At 42.6% G+C, this 18,151-nt stretch overlaps 1 protein-coding gene across 2 annotated transcripts in view; it reads right to left on the bottom strand.

Moving 5' to 3' along the window:
• LOC120066047 (Krueppel-like factor 8) overlaps positions 1-18,151 on the bottom strand; it is a 109,132-nt gene that overhangs the window by 31,295 nt on the left and 59,686 nt on the right. For both annotated transcript variants that reach the window (XM_039017124.1, XM_039017125.1), the window contains exon 2: positions 11,145-11,327. In XM_039017124.1, the coding sequence (XP_038873052.1) occupies positions 11,145-11,327 (183 nt within the window). The remainder of the gene's footprint in view (positions 1-11,144; positions 11,328-18,151) is intronic.

Here is an 18,151-nt window from a genome sequence, read left to right as displayed (position 1 = left end):
ACTTTGAAAAGAACGCTGATGACGTCCGCTCCTCATTCATTCAGCCTATTGAGTCCACTGGTCCTACTCACACAGAACTACGGCTTTGACCTATTTCTCCCCTCTCTTTTCAGATGAAACCCTGCGACTCGTGAGGTCCAGCCGTCCAACAACTTGCCCGCTCTACCCCATCCCCTCCTCCCTTTTCCAGACCATCTCTGGAGACCATCTCTGACCAATGCTGCGTCCCCTTTGACATCAAAATGGCCCATGTCGCTCCCCTCCTCAACAAACCAACACTCTACTCCTCTGATGTCACAAAAACTACAGACTGGTATACCTTCTTTCTTTTTGTTCCAAAACACTTGAGCGTTCTGTCTCTGACCAACTAACTTGCTATCTCTCTCAGAATTATCTTCTTCACCCTAACCAGTCAGGCTTAAAGACGGGTCACTCAACTGAGACTGCTCTTCTCTGTGTCACGGAGGCTCTCCGCACTGCCAAAGCTGACTCTCTCTCCTCTGTTCTCATCTTCCTAGATCTATCCGCTGCCTTCGACACTGTGAACCATCAGATCCTCCTCTCCACCCTCTCAGGGCTGGGCGTCTCAGGCTATGGATTGCATCCTAGCTGGCAGGTCGATCCTACCAGGTGACGTGGAGAGGATCTGTGTCTGCACCACATACTCTCACTACTGGTGTCCCCCAGGGCACGGAACGAGGCCCTCTCCTCTTCTCTCCCTATACACCAAGTCACTCAGCTCACATGGTCTCTCCTATCATTGCTATGCGGATGACACTCAACTATTTTTCTCCTTTCCCCCTTCTGACATCCAGGTGGCGACATGCATCACCTGCGTGCCTGGCAGATATCTCAACTTGGATGTCAGCCCGCCACCTCAAGCTCAACCTCGACAAGACGGAGCTGCTCTTCCTCCCGGGTAAGGCCTGTCCGCTCCATGACCTCTCCATCCCGGTTGACAACTCAACGGTTTCCCTCGGCGTGACCCTGGATAACACCCTGTCGTTCTCTGCAAACATCTGTCCCACCCCCCATCGTCCACCCTGTCATTCTCTGCTGTGAGCCAAAACTCGCACTTGACTCCCCCAACCTTACTAGCTCTGACTTTGCTGGTAACTACTTTATTTATGACAATTTTTACTTACTGTGACATGTGGTTGTCCGACCTAGCTATCTTAAGATATATGCACTGTAAGTCACACTGGATAAGAGCATCTGCTAAATGACAAAAAAGTGTGTATATGTATGTATGTATTTACACTACTGTTTAAACGTTTGGGGTCACTTAGAAATGTGTCAGCTAATCCAAGTTTATAATTTCAAAAAGGCTAATTGATCATTAGAAAACCATTTTGCAAGTATGTTAGCACAGCTGAAAACTGTTGTCTGATTAAAGAAGAAATAAAACTGGCCTTCTTAAGACTAGTTGAGTATCTGGAGCATCAGCATTTGTGGGTTCGATTAGCTAACACAACGTGCCATTGGAACACAGCAGTGATGGTTGCTGATAATGGGCCTCTGTACGCCTATGTAGATATTCCATAAAAGAAATCTGCCGTTTCCAGCTACAACAGTAATTTACAACATTAACAATGTCTGCACTGTATTTCTGATCAACTTGATGTTATTTTAATGGACACATTTTTTTGCTTTTCTTTCAAAAACAAAGACATTTCTAAGTGACCCCAAACTTTTGAACAGTAGTGTATGTATGTGTGTGTGTGTGAATGTTTATGTGTGTATATATATAGTATGTATGTATGTATGTACAGTTGAAGTCGGAAGTTTACATACACCTTAGCCAAATACATTTAAACTCAGTTTTTCACATTTCCTGACATTTAATCTTAGTAAAAATTCCCTGTCTTAGGTCAGTTAGGATCACCACTTTATTTTAAGAATGTGAAATGTCAGAATAATAGCAGAGAGAATGATTTATTTCAACTTTTATTTCTTTCATCACATTCCCAGTAGGTCAGAAGTTTACAGTGGGTCAGAAGTTAACATACACTCAATTAGTATTTGGTAGCATTGCCTTTAAATTGTTTAACTTGGGTGAAACGTTTCGGGTAGCCTTTTACAAGCTTCCCACAAAAAGCTGGGTGAATTTTGGCCCATTCCTCCTGACAGAGCTGGTGTAACTGAGTCAGGTTTGTAGGCCTCGTTGCTCGCACACGCTTTTCAGTTCTGCCCACAAATTTTCTATAGGATTGTGTTAGTGGAATTAAATCATTCCTCTAATGTACTCATTAATTAAATTCAATCTGTCTATTTATAAGAATTTGTAAGATACTTATTAACATAAAATAGACAGGATACAGTCTTATCAAAATTAGATAATAGAGTTTATTCTCGGAGCAAGCTCCCATTTGATCATAAACACAGGTTTATATACAAGATATGACGTCATAGATTACAGAATTAAGTCTCATTGTCCTGACAAATAGAAAACAGGTTCAAAAGTTCATTCTAACCTCACAGGGCACTCACATGAAACACCATATAATAATTTATCCTGAAGGCTCACTATAATTGATTACCACTTTAGCAGACAACTCAAGATAATGGAAAACCTAAAAAGTTATCTAAACACCTCAGGGCTAAGTTGGGTCAGTTCAACCATAGTTTAACGACCCTTTCTGCTTATTTTATGACCCACAGCACAAATCTCTTTTCACCAGGCATGCAGAGTTCAATTAGTTATAGTTTTATCTAAAGCTAGAATTTGTTTTAACTATTTATTAACAAAATTCCTAACAGATTGAGGTCAGGGCTTTGTGATGGCCACTCCAATACCTTGACTTTGTTGCCCTTAAGCAATTTTGCCACAACTTTGGAAGTATGCTTGGGGTCATTGTCCATTTGGAAGACCCATTTGCGACCAAACTTTAACTTCCTGACTGATGTCTTGAGATGTTACTTCAGTATATCCACATAATTTTCCTTCCTCATGATGCCATCTATTTTGTGAAGTGCACCAGACCCTCCTGCAGCAAAGCACCCCCACAACATGATGCTGCCACCCCGTGCTTCATGGTTGGGATGGTGTTCTTCTGCTTGCAAGCCTCCCATTTTTTCTTCCAAACATAACAATGGTCATAATGGCCAAACAGTTTCATCAGACCAGAGGACACTTCTCAAAAAGTACAATCTTTGTCCACATGTGCAGTTGCAAACCGTAGTCTGGCTTTTTTATGGCGGTTTTGGACCAGTGGCTTCTTCCTTGCTGAGCGGCCTTTCAGGTTATGTCGATATAGGACTCGTTTTACTGTGGATATAGATACTTTTGTACCTGTTTCCTCCAGCATCTTCACAAGGTCCTTTGCTGTTGTTCTGGGATTGATTTGCATAGGCTGTTTAAAGGCACACTCAACTTAGTGTATGTAAACTTCTGACCCACTGGAATTGTGATACAGTGAATTATGAGTGAAATAATCTGTCTGTAAAAAATTGTTGGAAAAATGACTTGTGTCATGCACAAAGTAGATGTCCTAACCGACGTGCCAAAACTATAGTTTGTTAACAAGAAATTTGCGGAGTGGTTGAAAAATAAGTTAATGACTCCAACCTAAGTGTATGTAAATTTCCGACTTCAACTGTATGTACTCATAACCTCCTTTGCACGTCTCCAGGTGAAGGATGTCTACAGAAACTAACTCAAACAGATGAGTCATTTTGATGCTCATCATGGGTGCTGGTCTATTTGGTTTCCTCTTCCTCAGGCACTCACACTCATTTGTTACAAAGTGTTCCACATCATGCTGCATTTTGGGCCAGTAGAACCGGGTCTGATTAAGCTCAATGTTCTTTCTGTGCCCAGATGTCCCATTTCCTGGTGCAGTTCCTTGACGCTGAGAGGATGAACGAGTTGACATCTGTAATGACTTCTCCTGTTCCGTCTGGTTTGATCTCTAGCTTTCCCCATTCTCTGAGCAAGGCTCTCACCTCCTCTGTATGAATGATATTTGCACTAGGTCTCTGGTTTCTCTTCTTGTACTCCACTTTTCCGGTCACTGGATTTTTCTTTTGAGCCTCCCGTATTTCATCTCTGGAGATTGGCCGTACTTCCGACTTCAACTGTATGTATTACATTGATGGAAGCAACAATTTATCCGCAATATTAAAGCTGATCCACCCCCCCCAAAAAAGTTAAAAAATATATTATTACTAAAATGTCAATGTAAATGTTCCCCTTTAATTGTTAACAAGGTTATGCACGTGCGTTCAATATTTATTGCGTAAGAAACACTTAAATTGAGCCCTATCCATATAGACCAATTCCCACAGACGCATGCAGGCACACACACACCCTAGGGTTAATACTTAAACATAGCCTATATCCAGCAGACAACAACAACAAGAAGAATGCCTCTGGCAGACCTGACTGACATCAAACTGTGTCAAAGTCTTTACAACCTAATTGTCCAAATATTGACAGTGTGTTTACACCCTAGTGCTGTGATACTCCCTCAGCCTATAGACCTTAGTAATAACCTTAAATTAGCCTCACTGTAATCTGTGCTTTAAAAGCAGGGTGGAACCCAATGTTGATTGTAGTTACAACAGCTTAAAAACACAGACTCTAAGTGCATGACGCGAACACACAAAATGGAGAGCCGTCAGAGAAAACAAACATGTCAATGTAAAGTCTTGAATATTCCGACTGATTATTACAAAAAAATGCCACAACCCAACATGACACACACACACACACACACAACCTAACGTTACTGTTATTTCTGGTCCAGGAGGAGAAATAACTCGCGCTGGCCAACGATGACATCATCACTCTGCACCATGACTGATTTGGATGGAGAATAGGGATGGAGAATAGAGCTAGCTGCATCCTAGCAATACTACAGTAATGTGTGGTGAGTGTGTGTGTGTGTAAATGGAGTGGGGAGAGCGGGTGTGGTAGATATCTTCGTGCATTAGCTCTCCAGATAGCTGGAGGACAAGTCCCTGTGTGTGTGTGTGTGTGTGTGTGTGTGTGTGTGTGTGTGTGTGTGTGTGTGTGTGTGTGTGTGTGTGTGTGTGTGTGTGTGTGTGTGTGTGTGTGTGTGTTTATCTGTGTGTGTGTTTATCTGTGTGTGCGCGCATGTGTGTCAGTTTTACTGGGTGTATTTGTTTGTGCCTTTGGGTGTAGTAGTGGTGTGTTGTGGGGGATGGAGGGGAGAGTTGCAGGGGGGTAGCAGTGAAGGGGTGGAGGAGGGTTGTGTGTGTGAGGGGTGTGGGCAGGCTCCAACTCCCACCAGAGCCCCGTTGCCATGGCTACCAGAGAGCGGAAGCCTCCCTCGATATATCCTATTAGGGGCCTAGGCGAGACTCAGAGAGCGAGAGAACTTCTGTGAGTCTAATGTTTTCTGTTCATTTTTATTGTTTATTTCACTTTTGTTCACTACTTCACTTGCTTTGGCAATGTTAACGTGTTTCCCATGCCAATAAAGCCCTTGAATTGAAAAAAAATGGGAGGAACTGATAGTGGTTGCGGGGCGAGAGAGAAAGAGAGTGAGGGTGAGGAAGGGAGAGGTGGTAAGGGAGGGGAGTGACAAAGCAGGGTGTGAATGTACACTACCGTTCAAAAGTTTGGGGTTACTTAGAAATGTCCTTGTTTTTGAAAGAAAAGCACATTTTTTGCCATTAAAATAACATCAAATTGATCAGAAATACAGTGTAGACATTGTTAATGTGGTAAATGACTATTGTACCTGGAAACAGCTGACTTCTTATGGAATATCTACATAGGCCCATTATCAGCAACCATCACTCCTGTGTTCCAATGGCACATTGTGTTAGCTAATCCAAGTTTATCATTTTAAAAGGCTAATTGATCATTAGAAAACCCTTTTGCAATTATGTTAGCACAGCTGAAAACTGTTGTCCTGACTGAAGAAGCAATAAAACTGGCCTTCTTTAGATTAGTTGAGTATCTGGAGCATCAGCATTTGTGGGTTCGATTACAGGTTCAAAATGGCCAGAAACAAAGAACTTTCTTCTGAAACTCATCAGTCTATTCTTGTTCTGAGAAATGAAGGCTATTCCATGCGAGAAATTGCCAAGAAACTGAAGATCTGGTACAACGCTATGTACTACTCCCTTCACAGAACAGCGCAAACTGGCTCTAACCAGAATAGAAAGAGGTGTGGGAGGCCCCGGTGCACAACTGAGCAAGGGGACAAGTACAATAGAGTGTCTAGTTTGAGAAACAGACGCCTCACAAGTCCTCAACTGGCAGCTTCATTAAATAGTACCCGCAAAACACGTGTCTCAACGTCAACAGTGAAGAGGCGACTCCGGGATGCTGGCCTTCTCGGCAGAGTTGCAAACAAAAAGCCATATCTCAGACTGGCCAATAAAAAGAAAAGATTAAGATGGGCAAATGAACACATACACTGGACAGATGAAGATTGGAAAACAGTGTTATGGACAGCGAATCTATATTTGAGGTGTTCGGATCACAAAGAAGAACATTCGTGAGACGCAGAAAAAATGAAAAGATGCTGGAGGAGTGCTTGACGCCATCTGTCAAGCATGGTGGAGGCAATATGATGGTCTGGGGGTGCTTTGGTGGTGGTAAAGTGTGAGATTTGTACAGAGTAAAAGGGATCTGCCATGCCATACCCCGTGGATGGTGCTTAATTGGAGCCAATTTCCTCCTACAACAGGACAATGACCCAAAGCACAGCTTCAAACTATGCAATAACTATTTAGGGAAGAAGCAGTCAGCTGGTGTTCTGTCTATAATAGAGTGGCCAGCACAGTCACCGGATCTCAACCCTATTGAGCTGTTGTGGGAGCAACTTGTCCGTATGGTACGTAAGAAGTGCCCATCAAGCCAATCCAATTTGTGGGAGGTGCTTCAGGAAGCATGGGGTGAAATCTCTTCAGATTACCTCAACAAATCGACAACTAGAATGCCAAAGGTCTGCAAGGCTGTAATTGCTGCAAATGGAGGATTCTTTGACAAAAGCAAAGTTTGAAGGACACAATTATTATTTCAATTAAAAATCATTACTTATAACCTCGTCAACGTCTTGACTATATTTCCTATTCATGTTGAGACTCACTTCATGTATGTTTTCATGGAAAACAAGGACATTTCTAAGTGACCGCAAACTGTTGAACGGTAGTGTGTGTACTGTACTTATGCATCTCATTGAGTGTGTGTGTCTCTCTTTTCCCATCTCCCTCACACTATGTCCATCTCTTACACCCTTTCCCTTTCTCTATTCTCTCAGTCTCTATCCATCTCCCAGTTCCTTGTCTGGTAGGGTGCAGACCAGGGTCCTGTTTAGTAGGCACAAAATGGGAGATTTTTTATTAACTTGAACAACAAAAACATGACCTTCTTCCTCGGTTTTCTCCAGATATGTCATACTAAGCAGTGCCAAGTAGAGCCCCTCAAAAGAGCCCATGTAGCAGTTAGTCTGTCAGCTGTGTTTGGGAATTCAAGGCCTTAGCTGTGTCCCAAATTGCAGCCCGTATCCATTTATAGTGCACTACTTGTGACCAGGCCTATAGGGCTCTGGTCAAAAGTCGAGCACTGTGTAGGGAATTACGGTGCCATTTGGGACGAACCCCTTATCTCTGGACAGGAAACCCACTATCCTGCTGTGTTCTTACTGGGCGGCTCCTTGAGGGGTGGTCAACACACACACACACACACACACACACACACACACACACACACACACACACACACACACACACACACACACACACACACACACACACACACACACACACACACACACACACACACACACACACACACACACACGAGGCCTAATGGAACTGTGACCCACCCAGCCACCGCCCTGTCTGCCCACCCCTCCTCCCTCTCTTTCCACCCCTTCCTCTCTCTCTCCTTCTCCCCTCTGAAAGCTCTCCCAGGTAACAACAAATGTTACCACAACTTTAGAGAACGTTCCCTTAAGAGTCTCATTAAGTCACAAACTAACGTTTTCACAGGAATGTTCCCGTGAGACCATTCCCTTAAAGTCAAATAGAACGTACCCAGATCGTGGTTACCATGTTCTCAGAATATAAGATAAATGTTCTTGACACGTCTCATAGGAACGTGGCAAACACATTGATGTGTCCAGTTTTCCGTTGGGAGAACATTCCATCAACGTCCCACCCAACATACAGAGAAAATGGTTGCCGTGTTCTCAGAACATAAGATATTAAAGTGGAACTGACAGCGTTTTAGCAAAATATGAAATCTTATACAAATGTGTTCATATACACCCCCAGGAAGAATATGACACTTCGTTTTCTGACAAGCAGCACTTAGATACGGCCATTTTCACACTTTGATCAATTCATAGAATGTTTGGGAATGACGTAGACTAAGGCATTTGTGAAAGTTCTATAGCAATATAGAGTGGGGAAAGCAGCCGTGCGAATTGGACAATTAATAGACACTGCAGTAAATAAAACCAAATAAAAACATCTGTCTCGTCCAGGACCGGAGTCTAGGCAGACCGGTGCGCTATAGCCAATCAGAGCTACAGTAGGCCTTTATGCAAATAAGCCATCTGACATAATTTACTTTGAACTGGACACTGTGTTTACAGGCAGTAGGATCTGCCATCATTCTCTTTGAACTGGACTGTGTGTTTACAGGCAGTAGGACCTGCCATCATTCTCTTTGAACTGGACTGTGTGTTTACAGGCAGTAGGACCTGCCATCATTCTCTTTGAACTGGACTGTGTGTTTACAGGCAGTAGGCCCTGCCATTATTCACTTTGAACTGGACTGTGTGTTTACAGGCAGTAGGCCCTGCCATTATTCACTTTGAACTGGACTGTGTGTTTACAGGCAGTATTAACAGTGCGACTTTAGATCATTATAACACATTCACCAAAAGCCATAAAAAACACCTGAATGGATTTCTGCAAATATGTAAATACCACGGGATTCCTCTGACATTTGGGAACTTTTCAGTCGTATTGATCAAACAACCTCAGTCATGCACATCAACAAGATCAACAACTAATGCTAACCAGAGTGAGATTAGATCAAATCTAACGAGGGAACATTAGATAAACCCTCTCAAACTTTTTCAGCTAGTTGGCCATCAGTTTTGAACAAATTAATTTCTTCAAAAATGAAGGAGAAGAGAATGAGAGAGAGATAGTTAAATTTTGTTGTATTTCTTTTTCACTTACTCAGCTAGCAAATGCATCTAGCTAGTTTAGCCTACTCAAACACCTGGCTCAAACAGAGAGGGATGCTATGTTAGCTAGCTGGCTATGGCTATCCAACACTGGAACTCTTCCAAGTCAAGGTAAGCTTTTGGTTGTTATTGCCACCTGGGCCCGCCGATGTAACTGCTAAACTGCTTGCTGCTGACTGTACACTGTACTGCATGATTGTAGCGGGTTTACTAACACCTTATTTCTATTACCTATGTTGACTATGATGTTAATATGGTGACAACGATGTAGGCTGTGATGTAGGCTGTGTGTAGCGGTTAGCGGTTATGATAAGAAGGTTTGGCTTAGAAAGATTTTTTTGGCCTGGTCAGACAGCTGATGTGTTGTGCATTGAAGTCCACAAGCGAAGGGAAAAGGTGAAAGGAGTAGAGCACGTAGATGCGAGAATAAATTATACGCCCCCACAGTTTGGGAACCACTGGCATGTACTTATCGGGCCAGTATAGTTAGGCCCTGTCCAGAAGAAAACCTAACCCATCCTCCCTAGGCACTTGATAGGTGTAAGCAATAGGGTGAATGCACTTCAAAGTAAATCTCAGCTCTGTTAAAAGTACACTCAAGAAAAACTTTCATTGATCATAGCGATTGAGGGGTATCATTAAAACAGGTTAATATGCCCCACCAACATTAGACAACTACACTTAAAGCCCTTAAAATGATAAAATAAGTAAATTAAATCAATGATGTGAGAATTGTGAAATTAGCTAATAACTGACACAGACATGGTGGCGTAGCAGGAAGATCAGAATGCTGTGAGCCAAGAGGTTGTGAGGTCAAATCCCAGCTGAGGACACGTTGAAGACTAATTACTGTATAAATGAACATGCGCAATGTAATCATGTATGTCAAGTATGTACGATGAAAACACTATGTTAAAAGCACCGTGTGTGAGTATCCCTTGCCAACAGACAAAAAGAGCTGTGAATAGATCAGTGGTTTGTTCACCAACCAGGGCCTTGATGGGCGACAGTAACTAGGCGTGATGTGTAATGATTTTTTTGTTGTGGGGGAGAACATTTCTTTGGGACCATCAGGCGACAACTGATACACAGACATGTTCTAGCAACGTTCCCATTAAACACGTCTAGAGCATTAATATCTTACATTCTGAGAACATGGCAACCGTGTTCTGTGTATGTTTGAAGTGATATTGATGGAATATTCTCCTACACCTCAGAAAAATATCAACCGAACATTGTGGGTAACATTCTCTCGCTATAACGTTGTACAGCTCACCCAACTCTATCTCTCCATTCACAATGATGCACATGGAAATGTAATGTAGACCTATAGAGCTGGCATGATTTCCCTTTCCGTATGACAGGGAATCGGTCCTACACAATACATTTCTATCTGAAATGTATGAAGCTTAGTTTGCACAGTCCTAAATATGGCACCAGCTCACCCAACAAACCCCATCCACTCTGCTAGTCCCCTTCTCCATCTCACCAACCTCCCTCACCCTCAGTCGTCTTATCTACACCAGGACTGTTCAATTCCGGTCCTGGAGGGCTGAAACACTTCTGCTTTTTGTTTCTACCTGGTAATTACACTCACCTGGTGTCCCAGGTCTGAATCAGTCCCTGATTAGGAGAGGATGAAAACCAGAAGTGCTTTGGCCCTTCAGGACCGACATTGAAAAGCCCTGCTCTACACCCTTCTCTCTCGAACGCTCTCTCTTTCCTCTCCAGCCAGTCACCTCCACCCACCATTTCTTCTGCCCTTTCTAACAATCTACAGACAGACCCAGACTCGATTTCCTTTAGCCTCTCTCTCTACAACCCATCCATCCAGAACTCTTTTTCTTTCTCTCCAATTTAAGTCATCTATCGCCCTCTTCTTCACCACCCCACACTCCCCAAACCCACCCACCAACACCCATCCCTCTACCCCACTCTTCCACCCCTCCTTCAATCTCTCACCGTGGACTCCACCTCCTGTGGTTCTGGTTTGATGTGTACCGAGGGCATGTTTTCTTCTTCCTCCTGGGTATGAGGCTCCGTCTTGGGTTCCTTCTTGGTCAACTCGGGCCGCTGGGGTTGGGACTCCTTCTTGGGTTGTGGCTGGGAGCTGACACCACCTCTGGCCTTAGGACTCGACAGGCACTGCAGAGGAGAGGGAGAGAGAGGGCTGTTAGCGGGCAGTAGTACATATGGAGAAGAGAAACTGGGAGAGAAGACATGTTAGCCACATAACACATATAGATAACAGAGAGAGCGAGAGAGATACACACAGTCATCTGTACAGGGGTACAGTTAGACTGCTGCCACCCTGGGAGAGAAGATGTGTTAGCCAACTGCTACATACGCTGACATACAACAGACAGATGCGATAGAGGATGGGGGAAAGGTAGAGAGGGAAAGACAACAGAACCATTAGAGGAGAGGTGAGAACAAGGGGGGGTGGGGAGGAGTAGAGACAGGTAGGAAGAGGAAATGGCAAGCAGAGTAGTTCCACCCACACAAATATACCCAGCATTACCTCTTCTCAAACTGTAGGCCTACTACTCAGAGACTGTACTATAGAGAAACAAAAAAAAACGAATTTGGAGTGGAGAGAAATACAATAAAGAGTTGGCTTATGTGAGAGGAAAAGAGAAGGAAATAGGGACATATACGTAGCGAGAGAGAGAAAGCCTAGTCCTTGCCCTGCCAGTAAGTTAATGAGACCGAAAGAGAAAGAGAGAAACAGGGAGGAGTAGCTCAACAGAAATGTCCCCTCCCTCTCTCTTACTGGTAGGCAGTCACACCCTTCTCTAGAAGCAGAGGGGAGTGGAGAGACTCACACTCTCTCTCTCAATCTCTTTCCATTTAAGTTTACGTTGACAAAGCAAGTGAAATAGGTAAAACAAAAAGTGAAATAAACAATATAAAATGAACAGTAAACATTACACTCACAACATCTCCAAAGGAATAAAGACATTACAAATGTCCTATTATGTCTATAAACAGTGTTGTAACAATTTGCAAATAGTTCAAGTACAAAAGGGAAAATAAATAAACATAAATATGGGTTATATTTACAATGGTGTTTGTTCTTCACTGGTTGCCTTTTTCTTGTGGCAACAGGTCACAAATGTTGCTGCTGTGATGACACACTGTGGTATTTCACCCAGTAGATATGGGAGTTTATCAAAATTGGATTTGTTTTTGAATTCTTTGTGGGTCTATGTAATCGCTCTCTCTCACTCACACACACACACACACACACACACACACACACACACACACACACACACACACACACACACACACACACACACACACACACACACACACACACACACACACACACACACACACACACACACACACACACACACACACACACACAATTACGCTTTGACTCAAGTTTTCACTTTAAAATGTATGCCAAAAAAAAAAAAAAAAGTTTAACAAACCATAACCCTCTATGCACAAGGACTACATGAAACAATTTACACAGAACATTTCACAAAAACGCATTCACTGGAAGAACTACAGAAGTTCAGTAACAGAATTACAGTCAAATCTCCCTCAGCTATTTATGCCACCAAATTGTCCAAAAACTCGTAAATATCGGCTACGAATTATGATTAAAAGATGTCTGCAGAAAGAATGGGCTATGAAAAAAAAATGTGGTTATTGAACCACAGTAGGTGAAGTGGATTTACATCTGGTAACGGAATTACGGTAACGGAATCATAGGTCCCTGATCTGTACTATACAGAAATTCATAATTATGGTTATGACTATCATTCTCTTCATGGTGATGTACCTAGGTAGAAAAAAGGTAGAAATATGCAATGTCCTTATTTTGCATATTTAGCTATTATTCTAATCACTGGCTATTATTGTAATGAGCTCGACCCCTAAACAAGAGCACATTTAATTGATCCGGACCAGATCAAATGTGAAAGGATCCTTAGATGTCGATGTTTCCCAAGTTTGGACAGTACAGTAGTAGAACACAGGGTCCGGTATCCTGATAGTGATGGAACTTAGCATCTTTCCATCAACGGCCAACATGCGTTTCAGGAGGGCCAAGATCATCAAGGACCTTGCATCAAGGCCAAATCACAATGAAGAGAGAACGGTTGCTACGTGCGTCATTGGAGCATGTGACGATACTGATTGGATCGAGAGAGAAAAAAGGGAGCGCTGCTCTCGGATCAGCTTTTTCAAATAAAACCTTTCCTTTAACATTATAATTATTCAACAATACTGACAACGGATCAGCTCCTAGAGAGATATTACAACCTACAGCTGGAAAATACTGAGGCGGCTTATTAGAACTCTTACCCAATGAAGGAAAATGCACTAAATCACGATTTGGTACAACATTGCCCACATGTTAGGCTACACACAAATTTCAGACAGTAGCCTACAAGTAGCAAAATAGAACTCAATTGATTGAACATGAAATGTATGTCAACGTGATTGAAATAGGCCTATGGTCTTATATAGTATTAATATTTATATAGTAGTATATACTACTGTATATATTTTAATGCAGTCATCTTTTCATACGTCGCGTGTCTGTATCAATTGCAAAGACATTGGCAACTTTGTATTTGTACTGTAGTCAAATCAAATCAAATTTTATTTGTCACATGGTTGGCAGATGTTAATGCGAGTGTAGCGAAATGCTTGTGCTTCTAGTTCCGACAATGCAGTAATAACCAACGAGTAATCTAACCTAACAATTCCACAACTACTACCTTATACACACACAAGTGTAAAGGGATGAAGAATATGTACATAAAGATATATGAATGAGTGATGGTACAGAACGGCATAGGCAAGATGCAGTAGATGGTATAGAGTACAGTATATACATATGAGATGAGTAATGTAGGGTATATAAACATAAAGTGGCATAGTTTAAAGTGGCTAGTGATACATGTATTACATAAAGATTGCAAGATGCAGTAGATGATATAGAGTACAGTATATACATATACATATGAGATGAGTAATGTAGGGTATGTAAACATTATATTAAGTGGCATTGTTTAAAGTGGCTAGTGATACATTTTTACATACATTTCCATCAATTCCCATTATTAAAGTGGCTGGAGTTGAGTCAGTATGTTGGCAGCAGCCACTAAATGTTAGTGGTGGCTGTTTAACAGTCTGATGGCCTTGAGATAGAAGCTGTTTTTCAGTCCTAAAAACAAAGGCCAGCATCCCGGAGTCGTCTCTTCACTGTTGACGTTGAGATTGGTGTTTTGCGGGTACTATTTAATGAAGCTGCCAGTTGTGGTGGCAGAGCTCTGGTGGAGATTCCTGCAGTCAGCATGGTAATTGCACGCTCCCTCAAAACTTAAGACATCTGTGGCATTGTGTTGTGTGACAAAACTGCACATTTTAGAGTGGACTTTTATTGTCCCCAGCACAAGGTGCATCTGTGTAATGATCATGCTGTTTAATCAGCTTCTTGATATGCCACACCGGTCAGGTGTATGGATTATCTTGTCAAAGGAGAAATGCTCACAAATAGGGATGTTTCAGAGAAAATAGTTTTGTTTGTATGGAACATTTCTGGAGTCTTTTATTTCAGCTCATGAAACAATACTTCACATGTTGCATTTATATTTAGTTAAATGGCTATCGCCCCTTAGCACTGACTTCTGTCATCATTAAGTGTTTTGAAAGGCTAGTAAAGGACCATATCACCTCCACCTTACCCGACAACCTAGACCCACTACAATTCGCATACCGCCCCAACAGATCCACGGACGACCCAAAAGCCATTGTAATGCACACTTCCCTATCCCACCTGGACAAGATAAATACCTATGTAAAAATGATGTTCATCGACTTGAAGGCTCAGCCTTCAACACCGTAGTGGGTCAAAAGCTTCAAGTTCCGCCAGACAGTGGCACAACAGTGCCTCTTCAACCTCAAGAGGCTGAAGAAATGTAGCTTGGTCCCCATGACCCTCACAAACTTCTACAGGTGCACCACTGAAAGCATCTTGTCGGGCTGTATCACCGCCTGGTACAGCAATTGCGCCGTCCGCAACCACAGGGCTCTTCAGAGGGTGGCTCTTCAGAGTATACCAAACATTAGGAACCCCTTTTGTCCTCAGAACAGCCCCAATTCATCAGGGCATGGACTCTACAAGGTGCCAAAAGTGTTCCACAGGGATGTTAGCCCATGTTGACTCCAATGCTTCCCACAGTTGTGTCAAGTTGGCTGGATGTCCTTTGGGTAGTGAACCATTCTTGATACACAAGAACTGTTGAGAGTGAAAAACCCAGCAGTTACCATCACCCGTTCAAAGACATTTTGAATGGGTTTGTCTTGCCCATTCACCCTCTGAATGGCACACATACACAATCCATGTCTCAATTGAACATTAAACATTAAAAAAAATGTTTTTAACGCATCTCCTCCCCTTCATCTACACTGATTGAAGTGGATTTAACGAGTGACAAGAGATCATACCTTTCACCTGGATTCACCTGGTCAGTCTGTCATGGAGAGCAGGTGTTCTTAATGTTTTGTATACTGAGTGTATGTGTACGCAACCGACAAAATGTAATTTGATTTGGTGCGGTCAGCCCAACGACTCATCGAGGGCATACTGCCTGCCCTCCAGGACATCTACAGCACCCGGTGTCACAGGAAGGCCAAGAAGATCATCGAGGACCTCCCGAGCCATGGCATGTTCACCCTGTACAGTGCATTAAAGCTTGGACTGCGAGACTGATAAACAGCTTCCATCTCCAGGCCATTAGACTGTTAAACAGTCACCACTAGCCAGCCTCCGCCCAGTACCCTGAACCTTAGTCACTGTTACTAGCCGGCTACCACCTGCTTTGTCCTATGTACATAAAGTATTTCAACACTGGTTACTTTAAAAATGTTTACATGCCGTTTACCCACTTTATATGTACATACTGTATTCTAGTCATGGCTCATCCTATATAGCTACTGCTGTACACACCTTTTCTATTCCTATACTGTTCATACTGTCTATACACACCATTATATATATACAAAGTATTTATACAACGGGTGGGTCTAATCCTGAACGCATTCCAGCCGGTGTCTATTCCACAAGTTACCACCGGCTAAATCTATGACCTAGAAATGCCTATTTACTCTGTTCAGTCTGACGGAGTAATCCACTATCTGACTAACATTTCGTTTTCAACAGCGGAGATGTGTATAAACCTTGCTGTTTGTCTCTCTGACATTTGCAACATTGTTTCAACATTCAAATTCGATCTCCAACTGTTACACAGTAATGAATGTGTTGGGCGTCGGGAGTCAGGACGAGAGAGCGTTTTCTCAGCCAGTCGAAATCATGAATCAGCTGGCGTCATTTGTATGGATATATACAAAGAAATGCCAATTGAAAAAAGGTCAAACGAAACGAAGTGCAGCTAGTTTGCAGTCTTTCAGTTTGTTGTTGGCTAGCTCCTCTGAACGACAGTGTCCTAACGAGAGAACCCATTTTCTATGCCAGGCGAAATTGTGCCTCATTAGCTCATTGTTATGGATGTATCCAAATAAAATGTCACTAGAAAACAGCTTGAACAAATGCAGCTACTGTTGTTATTCTGTCTGCACTGTGTGACGTGACTAAGTTGACCGTAGTTGGCTAACTAGCAAGCAAGGGATAAGCACGTTGCCAGCCAGTATGGTAATGGAACATTTAAAATTAACAACTGGGTTGCGTTCATAGATCCAGTCGTTCAGTCTTTTTGTTCTGTGTCGCATCTCTGGCAACCAAACCAATAGAACTAACGACCAGCTGGCTTGTGTACCAACCCTAGATTTGTTTCGGGACTATATCTTGTGGAAGGATGAAATAGTATGAATAAATCCATCAAAATAAAGTTCATGAATATATGTAAATATATACAGTGGGGCAAAAAAGTATTTAGTCAGCCACCAATTGTGCAAGTTCTCTCACTTAAAAAGATGAGAGAGACCTGTAATTTTCATCATAGGTACACTTCAACTATGACAGACAAAATGAGGAAAAAAATTCCAGAAAATCACATTGTAGGATTTTTTATGAATTTATTTGCAAATTATGGTGGAAAATAAGTATTTGGTCACCTACAAACAAGCAAGATTTCTGGCTCTCACAGACCTGTAACTTCTTCTTTAAGAGGCTCCTCTGTCCTCCACTCGTTACCTGTATTAATGGAACCTGTTTGAACTTGTTATCAGTATAAAAGACACCTGTCCACAACCTCAAACAGTCACACTCCAAACTCCACTATGGCCAAGACCAAAGAGCTGTCAAAGGACACCAGAAACAAAATTGTAGACCTGCACCAGGCTGGGAAGACTGAATCTGCAATAGGTAAGCAGCTTGGTTTGAAGAAATCAACTGTGGGAGCAATTATTAGGAAATGGAAGACATACAAGACCACTGATAATCTCCCTCGATCTGGGGCTCCACGCAAGATCTCACCCCGTGGGGTCAAAATGATCACAAGAACGGTGAGCAAAAATCCCAGAACCACACGGGGGGACCTAGTGAATGACCTGCAGAGAGCTGGGACCAAAGTAACAAAGCCTACCATCAGTAACACACTACGCCGCCAGGGACTCAAATCCTGCAGTGCCAGACGTGTCCCCCTGCTTAAGCCAGTACATGTCCAGGCCCGTCTGAAGTTTGCTAGAGAGCATTTGGATGATCCAGAAGAAGATTGGGAGAATGTCATATGGTCAGATGAAACCAAAATAGAACTTTTTGGTAAAAACTAAACTCGTCGTGTTTGGAGGACAAAGAATGCTGAGTTGCATCCAAAGAACACCATACCTACTGTGAAGCATGGGGGTGGAAACATCATGCTTTGGGGATGTTTTTCTGCAAAGGGACCAGGACGACTGATCCGTGTAAAGGACAGAATGAATGGGGCCATGTATCGTGAGATTTTGAGTGAAAACCTCCTTCCATCAGCAAGGGCATTGAAGATGAA

This window comes from Salvelinus namaycush, chromosome 21, assembly GCF_016432855.1.
Source record: "Salvelinus namaycush isolate Seneca chromosome 21, SaNama_1.0, whole genome shotgun sequence".
Taxonomy (NCBI): Eukaryota; Metazoa; Chordata; class Actinopteri; order Salmoniformes; family Salmonidae; genus Salvelinus; species Salvelinus namaycush.
Note: the sequence above shows the minus strand (reverse complement) of the source record. Positions and strands in the feature narration are given on the sequence as shown.